General features: G+C 40.0%; 1 protein-coding gene across 2 annotated transcripts in view; it reads right to left on the minus strand.

The window, feature by feature from the left end:
* Nucleotides 1-23,253, minus strand: part of XPR1 (xenotropic and polytropic retrovirus receptor 1) — a 109,440-nt gene that overhangs the window by 65,039 nt on the left and 21,148 nt on the right. Inside the window, exon 1 of one of the 2 annotated variants that reach the window (XM_056355259.1) lies at nt 21,353-21,398. The exons of the other annotated variant lie outside the window; for it this stretch is intronic. Coding sequence (XP_056211234.1) covers nt 21,353-21,392 — 40 coding nt within the window. The 5' untranslated portion in view covers nt 21,393-21,398. Of the gene's footprint in view, nt 1-21,352; nt 21,399-23,253 lie in introns of those variants that run through there. 2 annotated transcript variants of the gene reach the window in all.

A 23,253-nucleotide genomic window follows, 5' to 3' on the forward strand; every position in this document is an offset into this window, starting at 1 on the left:
GAATCACCATCCCTGGAAGTGTTTAAAAATGTGGTGCTCGGGGACATGGTTTCATGGTGGACTTGGCAGTTTTGGGTAGGCTGGACTCCATGATTTTAATGGTCTTTTCCAACCTAAATGATTCTATGAAGGAGCAAGGTAAGGGGCTAGGTCCTCCTAGGAATGTAAAGGCCACCACCTCCTCCTTCCCTGCCATTGGTTTGGCCTTTAACACATTGACTCAAACCTATGATAGTTTTACTAAGCACTGCTGCTCTCAATCTCCAAATTAGGGTTGGCACACAAGGAGCCTGCATAGTACCGAGAAGGGAGCAGGAGACATGAGTGTGCATGCATGGAAAGACCTTTCCTCCAGAATCCAGCATCACTCGGTAATGAATCATGGGGCAACACACGCAGGGTCTTTTCCTGGCCAACCTATCAGCTGCACCATGTGCAGTACTTGTGTGTTTGGATAAAGACAAGAGTACGAGACTGGGAGCACCTTGGAAATTTAAGCTACACAAGCCACCTACCTATGCCATGACTTAAGAGATAAAAAGAAGAGTTCACCAGTTAAAGCATTGGCTCTCACACAGAAAAGATGCAACACACACACCCCGGGGAAAAAAAAAAAAAAAAAGTAAGCATCAAATGACTAGGTACAGAGATTATTCCTGAACTAGTTCTATATTGCGAGAGAACAGAAACATCTTACTTCATTGTGCTGTAAATATATATACACTGTAAGATGGGGTCTAGTTATCAAGACAGAAAGGATTAAACCCTGTATATCCACAAACTCACAATACAAACACATATAACAGTTCTGCAAGCTAGCTAACAGAGCACCATGACGGTATAGGTGTGAATGGGGAATATACCAAACTGGTAGGTTTGGTTTCTAAAATAAAGAAAAATATTCTCAGAAGGGTATTGGTGTGAGATGGCTGTACATGCTTAAATATGCAGCATGTGGAGATGTTCACCAACACCAGAAATGGTTCAGAGCTTTAATATTTAATAATCTTAAAGGGAAAAAAATCAGATTAGCCTAAGAGAAGATGTGCTTAATTGTGATACTCAAGAGAAGAAACTGAATACACATCACTGTTTAAGTGCTGTACAACTGCATCCTAAACACTAAATACTAAAGCTTTGATTTCTTCTATCCTCTTTCCCATCGTAAGCATCCAGTTCACAGGGTGAGATGTGTTTATTTAGATTAGAACTGCCATATTGAGTCAATACTACAAAAACGCTGCATCAGTTGAGATTCCCAATTGTCAAGTCAAACTTTCTGTGGAGGCTTCGATTTCTTCAGAACCGAGGTTATTGCTGAACCTTGGTCAAGAAGAAGGAAATCAGTCAGGAAACACCACCAAATGCTTCTTCTGTAGGAAAAAGACAAATATTTTCCAAGAAGAGGTAAGCTACGTGCTGTAGCATGCATTGCATTTGGTAAGACATAGATAAGTCATAGCTTTAAAGGTTCAGGCTGTAGTTTCCCACTGCCTCTTAACCAACTTTTTATATGTTTTTTATTGGATCTGTTTCAAGGCACGGAAGTTATAACCAAGAAACAGCTCAAACAATCTGACTCCTTTAAAAGCCTGCAACAGCTTGAAGTTTGACTTATTTCCGAGTATACAAAGTCTTTATTTGGACCATTCAACTTTAAGAAGCATTATCAAGTGACTTTTAATTCATTTTTGTGTAGATGCATACAATTCAGGAGGAAAAAGGCAAGTAGATCTTTAACAGCTGCTGGAAATATCACCAGTTTAATATTGAGTTAGAAATTTAAAGCTAAACAAACATTGAGGTCTACTATGTTACCTAAATAACAGTCTACTGAGAACTATTAAAGGGAATAAGAACAAATGCATCAAAGCAAGGAAGCGCAAATCATTAGCAGTAGCAAAAAAGCTATCTAATAGCAAAGAAAAAAATATATACATTAACATTTCAAAATCTCCCCTGGGCTTAGCTAATTGGTATGATCAATTCTGGTTTGTTCACAAAAGCCTGGACAGCTAGCCAGAGGCAGGTAAGGAAAGAACTAAGAAGAGGAGATGCAACTTTAATGAGCTTTTAAACAGTTAAGACAACATCCCAATTGACACGCAGGTGCACTGCAGCCCCAGAGACCATCCTCACCAAGCGCAGCTTCCCACCTGACAAGCAGCTGCGAAGGGAGGGCAGGATACATGAGCACGCATTAATCTCTTTGTGCAAGCACCACTGAATTCTAACTACCCAATTCATCTAAGTCAGCATCAAGAAAGATGCTCCCTGAAGCCAGCCACTGCTCCCCTGATTGCAGTCAGCTTTTTAACAAGTGGCTGATTAGACAAGCCAGAAGCACCCAGGCTTACATCATTAAAACAAAGAGCCATAACAGCTGTTAGGGGCAAACTTGGGCATATTTTGAATATTTAAAGGCAGGCATGCAATCTCACCTGTGTTTTGACCAAGGCATTAAGAGAGAGCTTTTGTATTATTAGATGTACGTCATCAGACCAGACAAAGACCATCAGCAGCCCTTCACTGTTTAACATCTCACGAAGTCGACACGCAGAACGGCTGGCTAGCGAGCCCTGCTTTGGGGATGGAAAGGAGCTGGAGAGCCAGTTGGGACAACTGTGCTACTTCAAGTGATGGACAATGTTTCACTTACCAGATGTTGTAATAAAATAATTAACTGTTCTCCAGAAGCAAAGAACTTCTGGTAACACTTATTAAACAACTCCTAAAATACTGGGGTTTATTTGAGGAAACAGGTACATTTGATTTCTGAAGAGTATTTACAAAGATTAGGAAACAACAAAACACTGGGACATATTCTTTTCAGTATAGATGACAAAGACGTAATCCTCTTAATAGAAGTCTCAAAGCATGGATAAGGGTTCATCACAGCGCCCTTGTTCTTTTCTTCGCACACAATCTGGGTCAATCCAAGAGCAAGGCAGTAAGGTGCTACACACGCACTGTTCACTACCACTTCTCACAGCTGACCACCATCCTTGTCCCAGTATCACGCTTCCAGCACAGTCCAGCCCTGCAGTCACTTTCACCTGCTAACTCGCAACTGGATTTTGAAATACACCTTCAGAGGTGAAACACAAACTGATTGTCAACACAGGAGCATCCTGTTCGCCTGTGGCACTTGCCAGTACAAAGATTACTTGGAAAAATAACATTTTATCAAAGCTATTTCAGCTCAGGCTAGAAGACAACAAAAAAACCACACCACCTCACAAGGACCATCCAATTTCATGTGTCCATAAGGTAGGAAAGCTTGCCATGTCAAGTGACCTTTATCACAGAGTTTCTACAGGATTTAACATACCTTTTTAAAGATGTGATTTCTTGTTTCTCTTTGCAGAAGGCACACTAAACACAGACCACAAACCATCCCAGAGTAAACCTCACTGTGTCTGCAGACAAATCCTATGCCTTTATGCTACTTGGCTGCTTTGCCAAGAGGCAGGGTAAAATTAATGCACCATTCACAGAAGCAGGGACTGACATCTGCCCCACCATACTCCCCTTTAAATTAAAGCCAGCAGAGGGGGTGTGACGGTCCCACCCTTTTCATTAATAACTTCCAGTAATTCTAAAAGACTTCTGACTACACACTTAGTTTGTCTGTTTTGAACAGATGCGGTTAAGCCCCTTTGAGGTGTGAAGGGAAGACTGCATATAAATTAAAATGTGCAAAAAGGGACACCTTCAGAGGTTTGCATTGCCAGGACACTGTAACAGCAAGCAAATTTTACAGTTCATACATGCTCTCATACAGCGAGAGGTGCACTAATAAAGTAACCAAAACATCAACTAAGTGCTCAAAGATTGCTACAAGTCATTTTACAGTAATTAACAAAGATTTCTTACAACTATCATGTTTTGGCTTGAGAAAGCCAGGAAAATGCAAGCTTCAAAGAGAAACTCAAAGGATAATCAAATCCTGCTCTTCCACTGCAACAAGGCAGTTCTGTTCAACAATGTAACTGAAAAAATCCAGAATGGGTATTTTTAAAGATCTATTAAAACGTCTTAAGAAAAGAAGAACTTTAACGAAGCACTTTTGCTCTTAAAGCTTATGGTCATTTTGCCATATTATTAGTGTATTACAGTATTACATATTTATATTATATATTTTTATATATAATATACATATACCATATTATAGCTTTATTACAAGAACTGCCACACAGAGTTAGACAAAAAGGTGCGTTAGCCCCGTAGCTCATTCCCAGCACCATGCAAAAGTGGTTGTCCAGGGCAGAATGCAAGGACAAAACAATGTGCAAATGAAGCTTCCAAATAACCTCTCCAGAAGTAGCTATTTGTGGTTAAGGGGCTTCCCAACTTTGTGTTCAAAGCTTAAATATATTTGTCTCCTAAGGAATTTCTTGAACCCCTTTTTGAGCTCACACACTCCTAGCATCCTCTACACCTATAACAAGAAGTTAATTACTCTTCCTTTCGCTTTGCATCTGGCATCTGCTACTTCCATTTGATGTCCCCTCGTTCTTGTTTCGGAATAAAGAGTAAACCTTTCATCTTTTTAATCACATAGAACTCTATCAGATCTCTTATTCCAGGCTGAATAGTGCTAATGAACACAATCACACCGAAGCCATTCTACACCTTCATTCATCTTTACCACCCTATTTTGCACCTCTGCCAGCTTTGCTATAAGCCTTTTGAAGCAGAATGCCAGGCAGGGAGGAAGACCAACACCAGAACCGCACACAAATGATCTGATAAGAAAATCCTACCTTTTCCTAGCAGCCTTTCTTTCATGTGATTCCACTTTTCCAACCCTTCCACCAGCTGTGCCTGCTTCAGGTACAGACTACGGTGCATCAAGGCCAGCTCCTAACCAGAGCTCAGGTACACCCACAGCTGTGCACTTCCATACTTCACTACAGCCCTGCATGCAACACAACGCCACAGCAATTCAATACAAAATACTGTCAGCCAAAATAAAAGACCAGCTGTAGATAAACAGGAGGGACTTATTTGGTATCCATCTTCCTCATGTACTGTCAGCTTCTAGGGGTCTTGTTCAATCATTTGAGTGTGCTGTCCTTGATAAAACATCAGCCAAAACTGTGAAAATAATATGCAAGAAAGTTGATATCGTTCCTTGATCCTAATTTCCACAGTTGGATAGCTATTACAGCAACATTTTGTTCTTGCATGGGGATGCGAGAGACAACTTGCATAAAATTCAGCTTAGTAAGATTAATAATCAAAGCAATAAATCAACATAAAGCAAGCAGAATGCTGAACCCACTTTGAATCCTCATGTTTAGTCAATCAAAACAAAATGAAACACACATATTTTGTTACTTATTCATGGACTCCCCGTACACACACACACACCTTGAACATTCAGCACATCAATACAAAGCACTTATGCATTACAAAGCTGTAGCATCCTCCCAAGTCTACCATTATACTTCCAAGTGGAGTTCTTGTCTTTTCTGAAACAGCTTCATCTGGCTTATGAAAAGAACAACATTCAGGATTATTAGGAAAATATGTATTCAAATAACCAATCCAGCACAACATTAAACATCTCCACCAAACACACATTTTCACATCTCAAGTGCAATAAGCCTGGATCTTTCAGTAAAGTGTTGCTAGTGTATTCAGACAGCAAGGAGAATTCAAGGACATGGCAGAGACAGGCTCTCGCACGGGTGGGAGGCAGCGCAGAACTCTGCAATCAGCTAGCTGTAAAGCTCAAGGTAAAGAATAGTACCATGATCATTTCAGAGATTAAAAAATGCTGTAAGTGCCATATTTAACACATGGTTAGTGTAAATAACGTATATTCCTTTTCAGGCATATACTAGCTATATGGTCAGGCAACTCTCCCAACCCCTTATAAGCCTTTCCTTTTCCTAAAACCTGCTCCTCTCTTCCTTCTGTGACTGCTGTTCTAATTCCTCAGTTTCCAGGGAGATGAAAACAGATCCGTAACAAAAGACACATCAAAAAAAGAAAAATAAAGTGCAACTTCAACCCACACAAATGTCATCCTCACAATCTACCTGCGCCTGGCATCCAGCTGCCATTTAAACATTTCCCACCTCCTCTTCCTAAAGGACTGCGAACAAGCAGAGTAACAGTGAATGCTTTCACATTTCCCTTGCAAAAGTAAAGACAGAAAGCCAAGGCATTAACTTGACTATTTACTGCAAAAGAGGACAGCCAAACACTTTGCGCACTTTTTAAGGGCAAAAAGACTTTTGCTCCAACAAGATTGCTGTCCCAACAGATCACTTCCCTGAAAGCACCCAGGTGCAAAGACAGCCTCTCTGAAAGGCATTTGTCATTTGTGGCTGCAAAGGACAATGCAATTAGCTATTCGTACTTCTGCCCAACCCCCTTCACAAAATTATCTCCGGTATCATGAGCAGTTCTCTGCATTTCTATTAGAAGTCCTTTCCCTGCCTGCACCCCTTACATAGGGTTCACACGCCAGTGTGTAACAAAACACAAGTTATTTCCCTCTTGCCCTCTCCTAGATTATTAGCTGCAAAATTTTATGACATCTGAAGTCAGTTAAAGTCTCTTCAGTTTACAGCATTGATTTTTTTTCTGGTTGTTGGAACACTTAGATATAGTCACCCTCTTCTACAACCAGTAACAGAAGAAAAAGGAAGCGTTGTAGCCCTGAGGAGTCATCAAATGCGATCTAGCTCCCTACCACCTCCCTGGATGAAAGACTCAAGAAATGGGATTTAGAGTTCATATCTTCTAAACTGAAAAACATTTAAATTATGAAGAGACAGAAAAAAAGCCGTGATTAGATCAATTTTATTTCTTTTAAACACAACCTATGCCAGCTGCTCTGCAAATTTCAGCCGGTTACCAGTGAGCATATGCACAATGCATGAAGGAATGAAACTCTATGGCTTCTCCTGGCCCTGGAATTCTCATGCCAGGTTATCTTGCATTTGCAGCCTTATTGAAAGAAAGAGAACAGTTTTCTGACAAATGTAAGTTTTCATATTCTTCAGGTTTATCCTCAAACCATGCTTCTGCCCTCTGACAGTATCAGAGAGCTTATACACATCGTTGCGTGTGCACATACGTGTGCATCAGTACATACATGTATGCACACACACACTTTCTTCCAAAGAATTCAATGGGTTAAATCTTCATAGCATGTTTTAAACCACTGCTAAGGTCATCCCTGCGATGTCTTCACTAACAAAGCCTGCATTTTCTAGGAACGCAGCCGAACAAAACATACACTCTTCCATTGCTTTCCAATAGAAGGGTTCTTTGAAAGGCATTTCCCTGTTCCTGAAGCTGGCTTCCATAAGGTCTCTCACACTCTAACTTTTTTTGTTGCTTTGTTTGCCAATATTTAGAAAACTTGATCACACTGAAATAATTGTCACGCTTGCTAGCATATGGCAGACTGGTTTAAGGTGTTTCTTCTGTTTCTTTTTCCAGTGAAACTTACTCACCAAGTTGGGAATTCCCCATTCCCAACCCCTTCCATCACCCTGGAGCCAATTCAGGAGACTGAGAACCAGAAATAAGCTTTGTTTGCATCCGAGTTGAAGGCACCTTGTAGGTACCAATTTCACATCTGCTTTTACAGAAGGTTTCAGTGACAGCTGTATCAACAGCAATGGGATATCCTGGCCATGGATGTATTTACAATTACACATAACTTTTTTTTTTTTTTTGAGAACTTTACTTTTCCAGGTCAAAAGGTGAACTGATGTGCCAGTATAATGTATCCTTGTGTAAAGTTCAAACACCCTGAAAAGAAGCAGTTCCCAAGAAGATCGCTGGTAGGATGTTTCAGGAAGGAAGTCCCCAAGACTACTTTGACACTTCAACAGCATCACAGATACATGCCATGTTTCTCAGAGCATTCTCCCCCCTACTCTAGAAAACCTGTCCAAGGAAAACAAAGATGCATTTGTCCAGGATCTCCAGCAGTTTCAAAGAAGTTGCAGCCAACATGTAAGATGCTTCCCAAAAAAAGTCCCCCCCCCCCCCCCCCCCTTTTTTTTTTTTTACTGCCCACATGCTCAGATGATACGCAGCAAATCTGATGCATCCTGAACAGAGCAAAGCCTGAAGTTCTGGACACAAGTGTGGATATGTTTTTCTGCCTTATGTCAGCCAGAACAGACTTAGGAGAAGCTAGAAAGCAGCTTTTATTTAAATTAAAGAAAAAGCCTTAAAGCAAGTGGGAAAACTCCAATACTTTTTCTCAGGAAAAGTCAGATACTTGCTTGCATTAAGAACCCACCTTGAGTTTCTGGGAACATAGTTGGATGATGGAAGTCTACACTAATACTCCCAAAGGTGGTTTCAGAGAAAAAAAAAAAAAAAAAAAAAAAGACTAGCAAATTTTGAAGTCTTTCTTCCATGCCCTCAGGAGCTTGGTACCACGAGCTGGATGAGTATCTGAGCCACTTCCTCTTACAATTCACTGAAAAATATTTAGGAAGAAATGCCTGGTAAGGGTGTACTTCCAAAGATCAGTTTGTCATCATTTCTGGATATCCCCTTACCCTTCTTCCCCAGTTGTGAGGTTTACAGACAATAACATTATATTAATAATAAATATAAATATATAAATAAAAAACTCAATAGTATTTTTATCTCAATATATTAATTACTATCTCAGCCTTGAGAAATCTTCAGAGTCACCTCTTCATTGCCTACCCATCAGCCCTGGAATCAGGCAGCAATCTGCAAGGAGAACTGCACCTGCTATTATACTGGAGCAATAAACACAAAGTTTTGAAACACTGCACACTCTAAAGGGTCTCCCTGCACCCAAGTCCTTCAAATCCTAATACCGCACAGCTTCATGTAACTCACAGACAATGAGATAACATTATAAATAACAGCAGCATGTCGTAGCTGTTTGCCTCGGTAAATTCCACAGTGAATAAGGCTCCGTGACTCAAGGCTAAACAGCACTTGATTCAAGAGTCATGGGGAAATAGTTTAAAACAAGAAGTGGGACACTGCTTTTCCATCCCTACCTAAAAGCTGTGCCCCTCTCATCTGTCCACAAAGGACAGCTGAAGGACAGCAAGAAAGCTGTTCACTGCTGCCAGGGCCTCTCTCGCAGCCAAATCTCTTGCGCGTTTGTTTGGTCTGCCTCTCCACTGCTCCACTCTTCCAGATTTAACAAACTCAAATTTAAGGGGTTCCTTTTCTGCAGCTGTATTTTCTTGTTGCTGAACCAAAGATCTAAAAGCTTGAGGGAAATCTTTTCCACCGACATACATACAGAGCACATGAAAATGTGCTTCAAGGACACAGCTATTCCTAGCTTACTATGGAGAGAAAAAAAAAAAAAAAAGCTATCTTCCCAAGAAGCTGTACCCATGACCACTGTAATGATGTGCAAAAGAACCAACAAAGTTCCCGCTAGAGCCACAATCCACCTCCACTCCAATAGTTAATGATTAAATATTTTCCATTTTAAAAGCCTCCTGCCTCTCTTTTCTTCTAATACAATATCAAACCTTGGTGTTACCGAACCCCGAGATCACAGGATAAGGGCAAACAAGCTAGAACAATAAGACATGCTATCGCCATGACATCTCAAATAAATTTCAAACTGCATTATCAACACAAGCATTGTTAACTTCTGATCCATTTCTGTGCTGAATGCTATAATTTACCTTCATTTTGGTTATGGAGGTAAGCCAGCCAGCCACAACAGCATTACAAAATCATACAACTAGCCAAAACCAGTAGCAGTAATAGCTGTGTCAAAGTGGAGGGCTACAAGACAAACAGCCTGCTTGGAGCTCTTCACATTTAGTGGATCAGAAGAGGCATGCCTATACCTGCTACACACTTGTATTTTGCAGGTGGAACTTGGGAATATTATCCCTCCAGTTACTACATGAAAGAGTAACTCAGGGTAATGGTATTCTGGAGGAACAGTGCCTACCTGGCCTGCTATGTTAGCACTTCTGAAGGCAACCTGGTACACGGACCAAAAGCACAGAGAGGATACAAAAATACCCCAGACAGTGATGCAAGCAGCATTCGTTACTGAATCAACCGTTAAAAGTACACGGCATGCACAGGTAGAGCAATAAACTGATCTTGGCTGTGAGCAGAGAAACCTTAAGGAACTGAAATTAAGACAACAACCCCTGTTCTTTAACAAAGGCTGTCAAGCCCACGTCTCCACAGTGTCTCAACAACACTGCTGACTTGACGGTTACGGACTCCCTAAAGAGCCAGAGAAATTCCAGTGTCATAAACACCAAGGGCTTAAGACACAAAGAAGATAAACACAGACAAGGTAAACTTCAAGAGCAGCACTGCTTGGTTAAATAGATCTGGGCTCAGAAAGATCATGGTTCATAACCAAATCTCACTGACAGCATTGACAGATGCTGTAAACAGCCACACCTTGCAGATGAAAACCACGTTGCATTGCCAATTCTCAAGGCAATGTCTCGGTTCCTCGTTCCAGCACCAACACAGGTGCAGAGGCCATAGAAGACTTCATTCAGCTTCACAGCTGAGCTGGAGAACTTATCCCCATATCCACAGAAGAACACGAAGCTTACTGTGATTAGCTTCATAACATATGAAGCACAGTGGTATTTTATTTCTGACAAAATTTACTATAATTAAAGTAAATAAGAGTCAAATATAGAGCACTTTTACTCTGTTCTACCAATTAAGTGAAGCAAAATTACTAGGTGGGAGAGTTAGGTGGACAAACTGGGCAGTTACAGTTTTGAAGCTGGCACCAGAGACAAGACAACAACATTAAAGGACCAGAGAAGTTCAGAAGTTAAAAGAGCACACCAGTCCAGAGAAACAACTTCACAATAAATCCACTGGCAGGGATGTGTGCTCTCTATTCACTTGCTCAGCCTGGAATTTTACCAGCTGTTTCTCAGAAATAACCATGCAGATTTTCTGAAGTAGCTCAGTTTGCACAACATCATTGTAAGTTAAAGGAAAATTACCTCCCCTTTTCCCACTTCTATTTCACAAGTACTTAAGAAAATCCCCTAAAGTAATATTATAAGGAGAACATCAAGAAGAGAGAGTTAAATGCCGACCAACAAGCATTTCTTGGTTGGAATATTACATTTATTATTATTCATGATAAACCCACTCCCTAGAGGCTCGTAACAAAACCCAGCAGTGCATGTGTATCTTCACTGGAGTACAGAAGGTCACCACCTTCTAAGGGGTAACAATTATAAAACTCTTAAGAGTTTATCAGCATCAAAAAGACATCCTCAGGCAGTAAGAACAAACACTTCACTAGGTCAGGAGAGGCTGCTCCACATCAGGAACTTTCTCACAGCATCAGTTCAGAAACGCTACGTCCAGGTCCTGCAGAAACCTCTGCAAGATGAGGCGGAAAAAGCTATAAATTTTAATTAATATGCTGCACTGTCACACGAATCATTTTACTTTGTGCTGTACTATGCACAAAGCCATAATTTAATAAAAAAAAATTCTGAGTTTTCATCACTGGTTTCCATCATAGTGAACCTCACATTATGTTGCTTTATGCCCTGTTGCACTGCCTGGCATATCAAACAATGGTCAAGACCACGACCTGGGATATGCAAGTCTAAGCAGGAATGTTTCCTCACCATAATCTGCAGCAGATTCACAACTAGCCTGGAACACAGGTCTGGCTTGGGGGGGTTACTACGCAAAGGAGATATGCCAGAAGTGTCTGCAAAATGTTTGACTAATCTGCTTAAACATAGCCTCTAAAAGTAAAAACCAAAAAAACTTTTAAGTTAATTGTTATTGAATTCTGACTGCTAGAACTATTTTATGCCTAGATGTGGTGTTTAAAGAAAGCCACAGCCTCGTACCCAAATCTTATTTTGTCCTCCAAGTCATACCAGTTCCCCGGAGAATGTGCTACTGCCTCAGATTCCTCCGTTTAGTTTTTTTTAAAGCACGAATGGCCAGCATAAGTGAGGTCAGGCTCCAGTGACCCATCAGGAAAGTACATGAAAGCTGGAGACAAATCTGGGTGATGCTCACTCATCTGTGTCAGCTCTTTAAAGAAAGAATTCCCCTTGTAAAACATGGGTACTTTTTATTCTGTGACTGCATTTGTAAGGTTGGAACAAGAAAAATCAAGAATAAAGGAAAACCCTGAAGAGGAAATAAATGGAAAAGATAAACTTCAGATGACACCAACAGGCTTCCCATAAAATGCCTTTATTCTCTAGTTCAGAGACCTCTTCTTAACTGCTACAGGAAAGTCTACAGTTCGCTTTGCAGAAAAGTCCAAACTCAACTTCATAAAGTTTAAAACTGTTAAAAATGTTATTTGTGTTAGACCTGAAAAAGAAATGCTTGCAAAAATGTTATAGAATCATCTATTATGTAAAACAAATACATAGGATATTTCTGAAAAAAATCCTAATTGTGCAGATTTCTCCAAATGAGGTGTCCTTTCGACAAAGCCAAACCTCACTGGGTGATTGCCACTAACACATGCACCTCATATCACCGGTGGTATCTCCTCAGAGAAATGCAGGCATCTATAGGAGACGACATATCAACGCTAGCACTCCAGCACGTCTCAAATTCAACAAGCCATTTCCTTGCTCATCAAGCTGCCTCAGTGATCTTAGTTATTAGAAATCAATTAGTGCAGCAGTTCATAAGTTAGGTGTACCGTAACATGCAGACAGGCGGATCTGAAGCTAGCATGCAGGTACTGAATTAATAACTAAGAATCTAAATGAGATGGGTTTTTTTCCCCAGGAAGCAAGGCCATCTGAGCCCAGTTTCTGCACGTTTGACTTCCCATGCTACCTCTCTCACCCCTTACCCTGAAGTCTCCGAACCCATCAGCAGCTTCCCCAGGTAAGACAAAGCAGTAGGTGGAGTGGAGAGAACGAAACTCCCTGGAACCCTGTTTAGATGAGTTTCTGACGTGAAGTCACTTCTAAAGAAAAACTTCTGGTCTGAACTTGTACTGGGCTCAGACAACAAAACGCAACTAAAGAAACAGGGTGGGGAGGGGTGGTGATGGTGGTGGGAATCTCAGTTCCAGAGCTCAGGAAACATCTGGCTCCTGAAACAGGTGTCTTTTACGAGTTGTGAAATAAGGTATCAATATCAATAGCCAAAAATGATGGCTATATAGTCAGATTCAAATACACACGATCCATTTTCTGACAGACATTGCACGAGAGGCCATCCATATCCTGCTGAGATAGCAACAACCGAAGGAGTGTATCACACAATTCAGTGCCAGCAGCCAAACCAGGTAGTAGTTTTAGCTAATAAAATACTCAGGGCGGCTAGAGTTCAGGAAGAGAACTGTAAGCCACCACATTCAAAGGCACAGGCGAGTAGCACTAATCGTTCGTGACAAGACAGCATAGCTGAAAGCCAAGAGGCAGGTAGGTTTCCATGATGGATTAAGGCTATCACATAGCAGGGGTGGTGACCAAGCCAGTACACTAAAATAAGACACCGAGGCTCCAAAACAGCTTTTGGCTCCTTACCTCTTAGGCACCTGATAAATGTGAAATGCTGAACCTCCAGCAAAAAAAAAATAATAAAAAAAATCCAAAGCTTACTTCAAAATCAGAGCCAAGAGTTTAGAAAAATTCTTGTCTCCTCCTTTTCAGGTACACAGGTCTAACTACTGTCAAAGAATCTCAAAAATGGGAAAAGAGGTGAGACCTGGTAGATTTTCAGACCATAGCTCATTTTCCCCTCTTCCCCTTCCTTTCGCTCCTCAGTTAACATCAGTATATCCCACCTAGAGTAGCAACTTCTCTCCCAACAGAATAGCTACTGCGAAGACACCTCTTGTACTTTAGAGTATTTGGCACAAATGTTTCTTGGGTTTCTAGAAATTACTGAAGAAGGTGCACTTTTGACCACCAAAGAAGATAGCTCAAGCATCAGAACTGTTAAGACACTATAGGCTAGAAAAGATCAATTTTCAAATAATCCTTTTGGATTGAAAACCAGATAAATTTCAAATTATCTTGCATTATCCATCCAATCCAAGTGATCAATGAAGTAGAGAGGTTTCCTTAAAAGAGTTATGAGATTTTAGTATCTTGTGCAATATTCGATATATGCTAAAACCCCATCACTACAGATGTTATAACAGAGGCTATGTCCTCATTATTTTAGCAGCTATCAAGTCTGAAATTATTACAGTGATTAACTGGAGATCATGTCAGCAACTTTCCTAACTTGAAGACAGATAGATAGAGCTGATCACTCACAGACATGGACCTGAAACAAATTACCAGCTATAAAAATGGAATAAACATTGGCTCAATTCCTTCTGTTTTTCAATAAATAGCAAGCTGTTTTTCTCTTCCTATTCTATGTTAAGCTATCCCTAAGTTTCTGACGTCTCAAAAATACCCACCAAACAATACATGTTAAAGTTAGAAAATGCATCCCATTTAATTATGATGTTGTGGCAGTATAAGCTTCAAAACAGAAAGAGGAGGGCCCTCATGAGATGTTCACCTTTTAAAAGAAGATGAAAGTTGTCAGAAGAATGCATTCCAACTTCTAGAGACTTCTAATTTCTATGTAGGAATAAAACTTAGATTTAAGTTCCTTGTGTTTGAAACTATACTAAATAACCAGTCCCAAACGCTCAGGCTACAAACAGCCTGTGGATCGGCCCCCACCAGAGCTATGACCAAATATTTCTCTTCAAGCATATGGTTGGCAACTCTGGCCAGCCCCCAAATCTCAGAAACAAATTAATTCTCTGACTATACAGCACTTCACAGAGGTAATTAATCTCCAGTAGGATTAGCCTGCTGATGCTCAGAAACCACCGGTTATGTGAATAACCACCAAGAAAATCACAGAGAACTGCAACTCTGGTGGCGTTTTTAGACCCTATCTTACCTCCATATATTTGTGTAATTATTCAGTAGTAAATAAGCTGTTATATAGACAGGAAAAAAAAAAGTAATAATGAAAGCAGGTTCCTGATGAATATCCGTTATCTCCCTCCAGCACCACAATGCAATAAACCAAACATCTCCCAGAACTACCACCAGTTATTCCTGCTCTGCTTCCTCGTGCAATCGGCACTATCGTGCTATGGGCATCGAAGAACCAACCCCAGACCTTCAGCCGCCTCTTTCTGCAGAAAAGGGGTAGGACCTTCCACCCTCTTATGGAAAGAGATCATTATGCTAGAAAACTGAGGAAGAGAGAATACAGTCAAGCACCTCACACCATCAAACCAGGCAATAAACCCTTACCACAAACAGTGCACTATTGCATTTGTAGCTATTTAGCTTACTTCATTTTGTAGGGACAGTAGCACATTTGGTCCACATGTAAAAACAGACCGAGTTCTTACTTCAACCTCAATTCTAATTTGAAATGGTGGAATTAAGACACCAAAAAAGTGTAGAGTGCTCTTCAATTTATTCTTGATTTCTTTTCCCCCTGCAATCTATAAAAAAACCAAAAAAAACCCCCCACCCAGCTGTAAGAGCAGGTTACTAACATTTCAGGCCACACATTGGAAGTGTTGTTCATTTCAGGTTTGTTTTTTTTTAAAACTCATCTTTCAGTGAAAAATGGTCCAATTGCTAGTTTTACTGTTTTATTACAGAAAATTCTCACATGATCCAAGCTTTCAGAAAGTTACAGAGATTCCTATGCTCCGTTGCTAATACAAGCTACGTTTTCAGAATATGAACAAAGTCCTTTCAGCTGTAATTGCACAGTGTAGAAAAATCCCACATTTTTCTAGACTGGGAAGGAATCTATGCATTCCGCAAGTAACACTTTTACAGAAGCCAGATGACTTTTTTTTAATTTCACACAACTTCTCAAGCTGCCATCTACTCAACTTTTCTCCTTCCTCTGAAGTTACAAGAGAAGTAAGCAGTTCACGTTGTTTGCAAATGTACAAGGGAAGCTTAACACCACCCAATTACTTTGGAAGGTTTTTGCCAAGAACTGCCCACAACACTAACAGAAACCTCAAATGTTTCATGCCGATCTGAAAATACCTTAAGTTAAAAGACCTGACACCCTCTTCCCAGTGGTAATATTTCTTACTAGTTTCAAATAACTCACTTTGGCTGCAATGTGGTCATAAGACAAAATACTCATCGTTTGCTGGCCCACGCTCACGAATATTGAGCAGGTGGAACACTGGGGAGATCAGCTTGCTCTCCACCAGATCCCATTTTTAATCAGCTTGGCTAAAAGCCAAGGGTTATAGAAACCAGTGACTTGCTCAGAACTTTTAGATTGTTTAATCCTGGAAGTATGGCTAATTCTGAGCAAACACCTGTGATGGAGCTAGTGAAGGTTAAGTCCGTGTACAAGATCAAAGCAGTTTAATGCAGCCGAGACCTGGTGTAAGCAACACCATCCTCCACCACGGACAGCACCTATTTACAAGTAGTAAAAAAAAAAAATAAATTACTCCTGCTTTAATAGCAGTATGAGACTTTCATGCCATTGTCACAGTCACAAGTGGCTAAATTCTGGCAAAAAACCCTAAACAAAAATACCATGGCAGCAGATGTGAGGAACATGCAGTACCCCCCTACAACTGCGTAGCATGTTCTGGGATTCCCACCAGGAAGCTATTCTCCTAAGAGTATTCTTTACTGCGTGTATGCATACTAGGAGTTGAGAAATACCAGCACAGCATGAAACTGTGACCAAATAAGCCTAGTTACATTTGCAGAGGTCCAAAGAACAGAACCATTAGACCTGCTTATAGCCTGTGTCACCATCACAAGCACCGGCTCTTCCAACCAGATCCAAGTGGCTTAAGAATGCCATCATTTGTTACAGCACAAAATGAATTTCCACAATTCAGCCAGTTGAAATGAATGTAGTTTTAAGCAGTTTTATAGTATAAACAAAGATCAGTGGAAGAAATGCAAAAGTAGCCAATAACTGAGATAATACTGCTTCCTACCCCCAAACCTCTCCTTCCAAATCCCCAAATACTAGGTCTGCAAGTGAATCCTCAAGCCTGGATTGCGGAGATAAGAAACAGGCAAATGGATGAACATCACAAAATTAACTTGTTTGAAGACAGTAAAGCAAAAAAACGCAGCACTGAGGGAAGTTGTTTTTTTTTTTTCCTTTGAATGCTATGAACTGAAGACTGCCAAAACAGATAACAGATGGCTTACACTGGACAAGTAATATTCAGTATCTATTGAAGCTGGAGTTGTCTGAAGAAGTTTTTAAAAAAGTTTCCCAAAAGTTAGAGAGACCAAAAGCATCCAAAGGGACATCAGACAGGTTCCGAGTATTGTAGCACAGTGTCAGGCTTCCTGCCATGGCAGGAGCAGTTCTCCAGGTATCGGTCAGGACAGCAACCTGACCCAAGTAGTTACAGTACGTATGGCACCAGCAGTACTACAAGGAGAGATTTATTGAGTCTTGAAGGCACTCAGAGCTTTGCCTAACAAGATTTCACCACTACCGCACACTCTGAACAGCATCTGCTTAAAAACAGAACATCTTCCCTTAGTAATGGATTTTTACAAGTTAATCTACAATTCATATCCTTTAGTCTTAAACAGACATGTTAAACAGTGAGGTTTGGTGAGGTTTGGGGGTTTGTTGTTTTGGTGGGGTTTTTAACCCGAATTACGAGTTCACGTACATTTCTTATAAGAGGAGGTCAAACTCTTTCTCTTGACTGACTCAAATGAAAACATATTGAGATTATGAGTAAATGTAGCCAGCCATAAATCTTTCTCCCTCAATTAGTTTCTACAATCAACTGAAGAACAGCATCAAGAATACCCTGCAGATTTGAACAAGAAACAGCAATTTACAAGATATAAATAATCACTTTCGATACAATTGGGAATATGAAGATAATTACATACTTCTCTAAACATATCTGCGTGGGATTTTATCCATCCTTCTGGAGACAAGCATTGCCTTCCATCAATGTTTTAGCCACTGTAGACATCTTAACCTCCCATCTTATTCTTCCTGAAGTTCAGGTACTATCTATCTTTTTAGGCACACCATAAATTTATTCCAAGTCGGTATTCACATTACTACTGTAAAACAGTAAAAACAAAAGTTTCTGTAAAATTTCTTTCTACGTAGCTCCTACTAGCATTTTGACTAGGTTTTGAAAGAGTGCCTTAAGTTAGCAAGTCTAGTTGGGCACTTCTTTCCATCATGCTGGAGTCACTGAAATCACAGTCACATGAAACCCATGGTTTATCTGAAACCTTGGCTGTGCTCATTTTCCCCACATCTTCATTTCCCAGAGCCAGTGAACTGTATGATAAAATAAACAAGTTTTTTATGAGTTCTCTTATGGACCAACATGACACAGGGCCAAGATTCTACATGCACTTGATGATGCCCTGATTTCCTTCCTTTCCATATCATGTCTTCCTCAGTCCTATTTAAAAACTTTTAGTAGTATTAATGACATACTCAAGTCATCCAACAACTGACGAGCAAGACAGCTAGTAGCATCATTATCTGTTTTACCAAATTAAATATTTTCATTTGTGAGGGAGCCATTCTTACCCCACTGTAATCTAAGTGCGCCTACCTCAGCACTTCAGCTGGTCAAAGAAAAGCAGAGTTTAACAATTAGCACAGGGTCACAGCATGTTAATGGATTTTACTGCATGCTACATATATTGGTATTCAGAAAGATTAATGGCAGAAAATGCATTAATTAATCATCTTAACGAGCCTGATTGTTTCTCTAAAGGAAAGGCAAGAAAACCAGTTCTTGCTCACAAGTGGGGAATGTGTGCTGTCTGCCACATACCTCTCTGTATTGTTCAAGTATCCTGGGGTTACTAAACTGCAACAACACGTGGCTCACTCCAGAAGCCTACCGCCTCCGGCAGCAGCGTTCTTCTTCAGAGCACCCTGCATTGGTGAGCAATGTCGCCAGGGAATTCTCCATCCCAGGGTGACAAGAGGAAAAAAAGCAACAACGAAAAAATCCCACTAGCATGGTGGGTGGGGGTGCTTAGTGTTTAGTCCTCCGATCTTATTTGCATGCAAAGCTCTAATGTCACACTAATTCCAATGGGACCAGTTGTGTTACTCCCTGTAGGTACCATTCAAGACTCCAAATGATCACTTCAATTTTAGGTTTACTTTCAGTTTACAGATGTATCAACAAGTTATTTTCTCCCTTCTCACTCAGACTCAAGCCTTCCAACAAGCATTTTCAAAAGACACACTTGACAATAATTACAGTAAATTAGTAACACACACTAAAACTTGATTTTGGCAAATCTAAGCAAATTCTAAAGTGCTAGCACACCTTCCCTTCAGCACTCAGTGACAAAGCACTGGTAAAAGCCATTTACCACCCAAGACTAACAGAACTTTACTCCACTGCCATTTGGAAATAGTAAGGAGCCGCCTAACTCTTGCATGATTACCGTCAAGACAAACCATCAGATACTACTGCCAAGAAGCCGATTTCTCTGCTCCTGACATTACGCCTTCTGTTAGATTAAGAGCTTCTCTTCTACTGTGAGGAAATACAACTTTCTTTTATTCTTGGTTTCAGCTAATGATATTTTACCCCCTCCTGAACAGAAACCAAAGTTAAAATGGAAAGGCTCAGGTCTACTGCTCTTTAAAATACACTTTTACAAATTACCACCTCCTTTTATCATTGCTTCAACTTACGTTAATAAAATTAACATATCTTAGCTCAGATTTCTGACATTAAAGGTTGCAAGAGGCCTACACAACACCTTATCTAACAGTCCACCTCGGAGAAGCTACACGCGATACAGATGTCAGAAGCTGCCTGCAGTTTGAATTTCAAAAGCTACCCCTATCAGCCTACATCAATCACAGGAAAATATAGATCCGTTTGCTTCACAGAGAAAAGATTTTTGCCTTTATAGCTGAAAAAAAAAAAAAAGTTTCTTAAAAACCGTCTCTATTGATTTTAACAAGAGCAAGGAGCACTCAGAACACCAACAAACCAAATCACCTATTAACCCTTGGGAGAAAGTCCTGTGGCAAGTTTTGCAGCCCTTCAACTAAATAGCTGCCAAATAAAAACACCTGTGTACAGTGGCCATGTATCACCATCTGAACAATCATCGTGCATTTTTCCCCCCCTTAAAATTTTTAAGTCACACCAGCTGCCCAGATGCATTTGAGGAGAAGCCTCATTCAGGCCAGGTATCACGTATTTGTCATTACACTTATTTGCCCCAAAGCACAAAGGCCTGCCCTAGAAGTCAGATAATTAGAACAGTTAATGAATCGTTTTAATATTGCAAGTCCTTAAGTGTCTTGGAACCTCTACCAGGTTTCATGAATTTCCATGAATTTAGTTAACACACACTATAAGGCAGGTATGAAATAGTAAAATTTTTGTTGGTTAATGTTTCTTCCACAGGATAAATTTACTTATTATGCAAAATCAGTTCCAAGATATTCAAATTAAATACCGGCATCACCAGGGAAAGCTCCAATACTTTCATACACAAACAGTAAGAACAAAGGCAGGCAGAAGGAATTTAGTTTTTTTAAAAAATCCTCAAGCTTGTACTCAAATGAAGTTCTTAATGCCACACTTCTGATAAAGATAATCACTGAGTGCAAATCAAACAAACACCACTCCTCCCCCCAAAGGAAATGCTTTAAATATGGGAAGTGGAACACTTAAACAGGTTAAATATAAAAAATAAAAATCCTAATACACAGTGAAACATCTGAAACTCCAATGGACCCATGGCAGAGCAGGACATGCAAAACCCTGAGGATCTGCACCATCGGCAACGGACAAGGCAGAGCACAAAGCAGCTGGAGGACAAAGCTCCCTCTTGCTATCTTTAATAAGCAGACTATGATATCTAGCTCTCTGCCAGCACCAACTGCTAGGGAAGCTTAAAAGGAAGTTCATTATGAGTAAATTTTGACACCAAAACCAGCTACAGCAGCAGATCATGGAATGAGGTACAACCTGGCTACTATTTAAGAGGTCCTTCTTTGCAACTGGAACAGTCATTCTGATGACCAGTGTTAAGATGTTCACAAAACAAAATTAGCCCAACTGCTACGCTGAAAAGGTAGTTTTGGGGGGAGAGAAAAAAAAAAGTAATGAAAGCTTGCAAGAGAGCAGCTCACGAGAAACAGAAAACAACAGTGGCTTCACTGATCAAGTGCCACAGAAGGCGATCACAAAGCAGAAAAAATTAAACAGGACAACTTCCAAGTCACTCAGAACCCACCAGAAAATCTCTTCATGCTTCTCAATCATGACAGAATTCACAATCCATTTTCTACATTTCATGGTTTCTAGGAGAATATACACCACCATACATGTAGTCGTTCGATAGCTTTCACTTACAGGCAATGGGCCAAGAAGACGCCTGCCTCATTAGGCACATGTCAAAGCCTACATTTCAATACTACAGAGCCATACACAGACTTCCAACAATTCAATAAACTTCTGAAAAAAAAAAAAAAAAAGATATAAGAAACAGCCCATCCAGCAAAGTAGCTAACTTAACCTCAGAGGCCAGGCATGACAGACCTTGTTCACAGATCGAAGACTTTTGCTTAGGAGACACGCAAGTTGACTACCTTTAACGTAATCTTAACTTTAATAATTTAATTTTTTAATTACTAAAATAATTTAAGTAAAATTTTAACTTTAATCTTAAAATTAATAATTTTAAAAATTCTAAGGAAAACAATGTCATACATAAACAATGTACTGGAAAGCAGTAAAGGTTCTGAGCTTACTCACGTTATCTTACGTTCCTCTGAAACAGTGTCATGATTCCAACAGTTTTACAAGACTTAATGAAGACACGGAGTGAAACAGCTCAGCACCATCAGTGCTGGGTTTTCCCCTTGCCAGCACCATGCCTTCTGCAGGAACTCGCTCCTGGCCCAGAAACCAAACCATAATTTTCTGCTTCTTCCTCTTCCTCCTCAGCAGTTGCACATAATCCAAGTTGTAACGCTTGCACTGAAGTTTTACAGAATATACAAGTGTCTTCACTCACCACACTCTAAATTAGCTACCCAAAAAAATATAAAAGAAATATTGTGGTCTATAAAAGCAAGATACAGCCAAACTCAAAATCAGCTTGTCAAAGAACCAGGCACCAACTCCTATTTCAGTCATAAAATTCCTCGCTATGCAGTAAGGAGGAAGCTACAATAAAAATAAAATGACAAGAGAAGGCTATTAAACAAAATCTGCCTTTAAAAATGATCCGATATCACAAATGCTACTTGTACTTTGTGAATGTAACCAATTTGACAGGAGCAGTAACTGGAAACAGATTGTAGTTGACACATTGACGTATTTCTACTCTTGATTTAACAGGGAAGTCGTTCAACTTTCTACTGGTTTTCTAACTTGAAATAAAATAACAATGAAAGTGAAGAGACGAGAGCCTCCCCATCCACAGAGAAGAGGCCACAGCTAACGGCAGGTGGTTCAGTTCTTCAGCTGGCTCTCCCTGCCCCATGACAGACAGCATTTCTGCAGACTGAATTCCTAAACCACTAGATCAAAGCTTGTGCTATTCATTTATTTTATTATTGACAGGTCCCAGAAACTTCAAGACTTGCACGAGTCTCAATTCAATCTAGGAAAATTGGGGTTTTGCAAATAATTTATATTCACAGGTTCATTGGAAAAAAGCCACAAATGAAAATGCTTAAGTGCAAAATATGTGAATATTTAATTGCTCTAAAAGCCATTTCTTTTTACATTAAGATTATATTGGCTGATAACAAACACCATGCGTACAGGTGCACTTTAGATTAATAAAACGCAGTATCAGAGACAAAGCAAAAAGACTGCTGTTGAACACAGCTACCTAAATAAATGCTGCTTAGGTGAGAATATCTGGTAAATTGTAAAACCAGAAACGTATGGCGAGAAAAGACACAACCTGATTGCTTACCTACAGCGCAAAAAACAACTGTAATCCATAACTCGTTGCTAGTTTCATATACTTCTCCACTTCTGGGATAAATATACTGCTTAATAAGACAGACATACAGTCTCCGTGCAGGTTCTACATTCAGACTATTGATACATGTATGCAAAACAAAATCTCTGTTTTCACGAAAATTGTCCCGAAACCCACACCCACAGAGGATGCACTATATATTTCTTACAGCTATGTGAAGATAAACTTTGCACTGCCTATGGAACTATATGCAATATATCTTTCCCTTAAAAGTAACCCAGTTCCTTAGGCTTTGAAATGCAAGAGTAAACGTACC

Source organism: Falco biarmicus, chromosome 11, assembly GCF_023638135.1.
Source record: "Falco biarmicus isolate bFalBia1 chromosome 11, bFalBia1.pri, whole genome shotgun sequence".
Taxonomy (NCBI): Eukaryota; Metazoa; Chordata; class Aves; order Falconiformes; family Falconidae; genus Falco; species Falco biarmicus.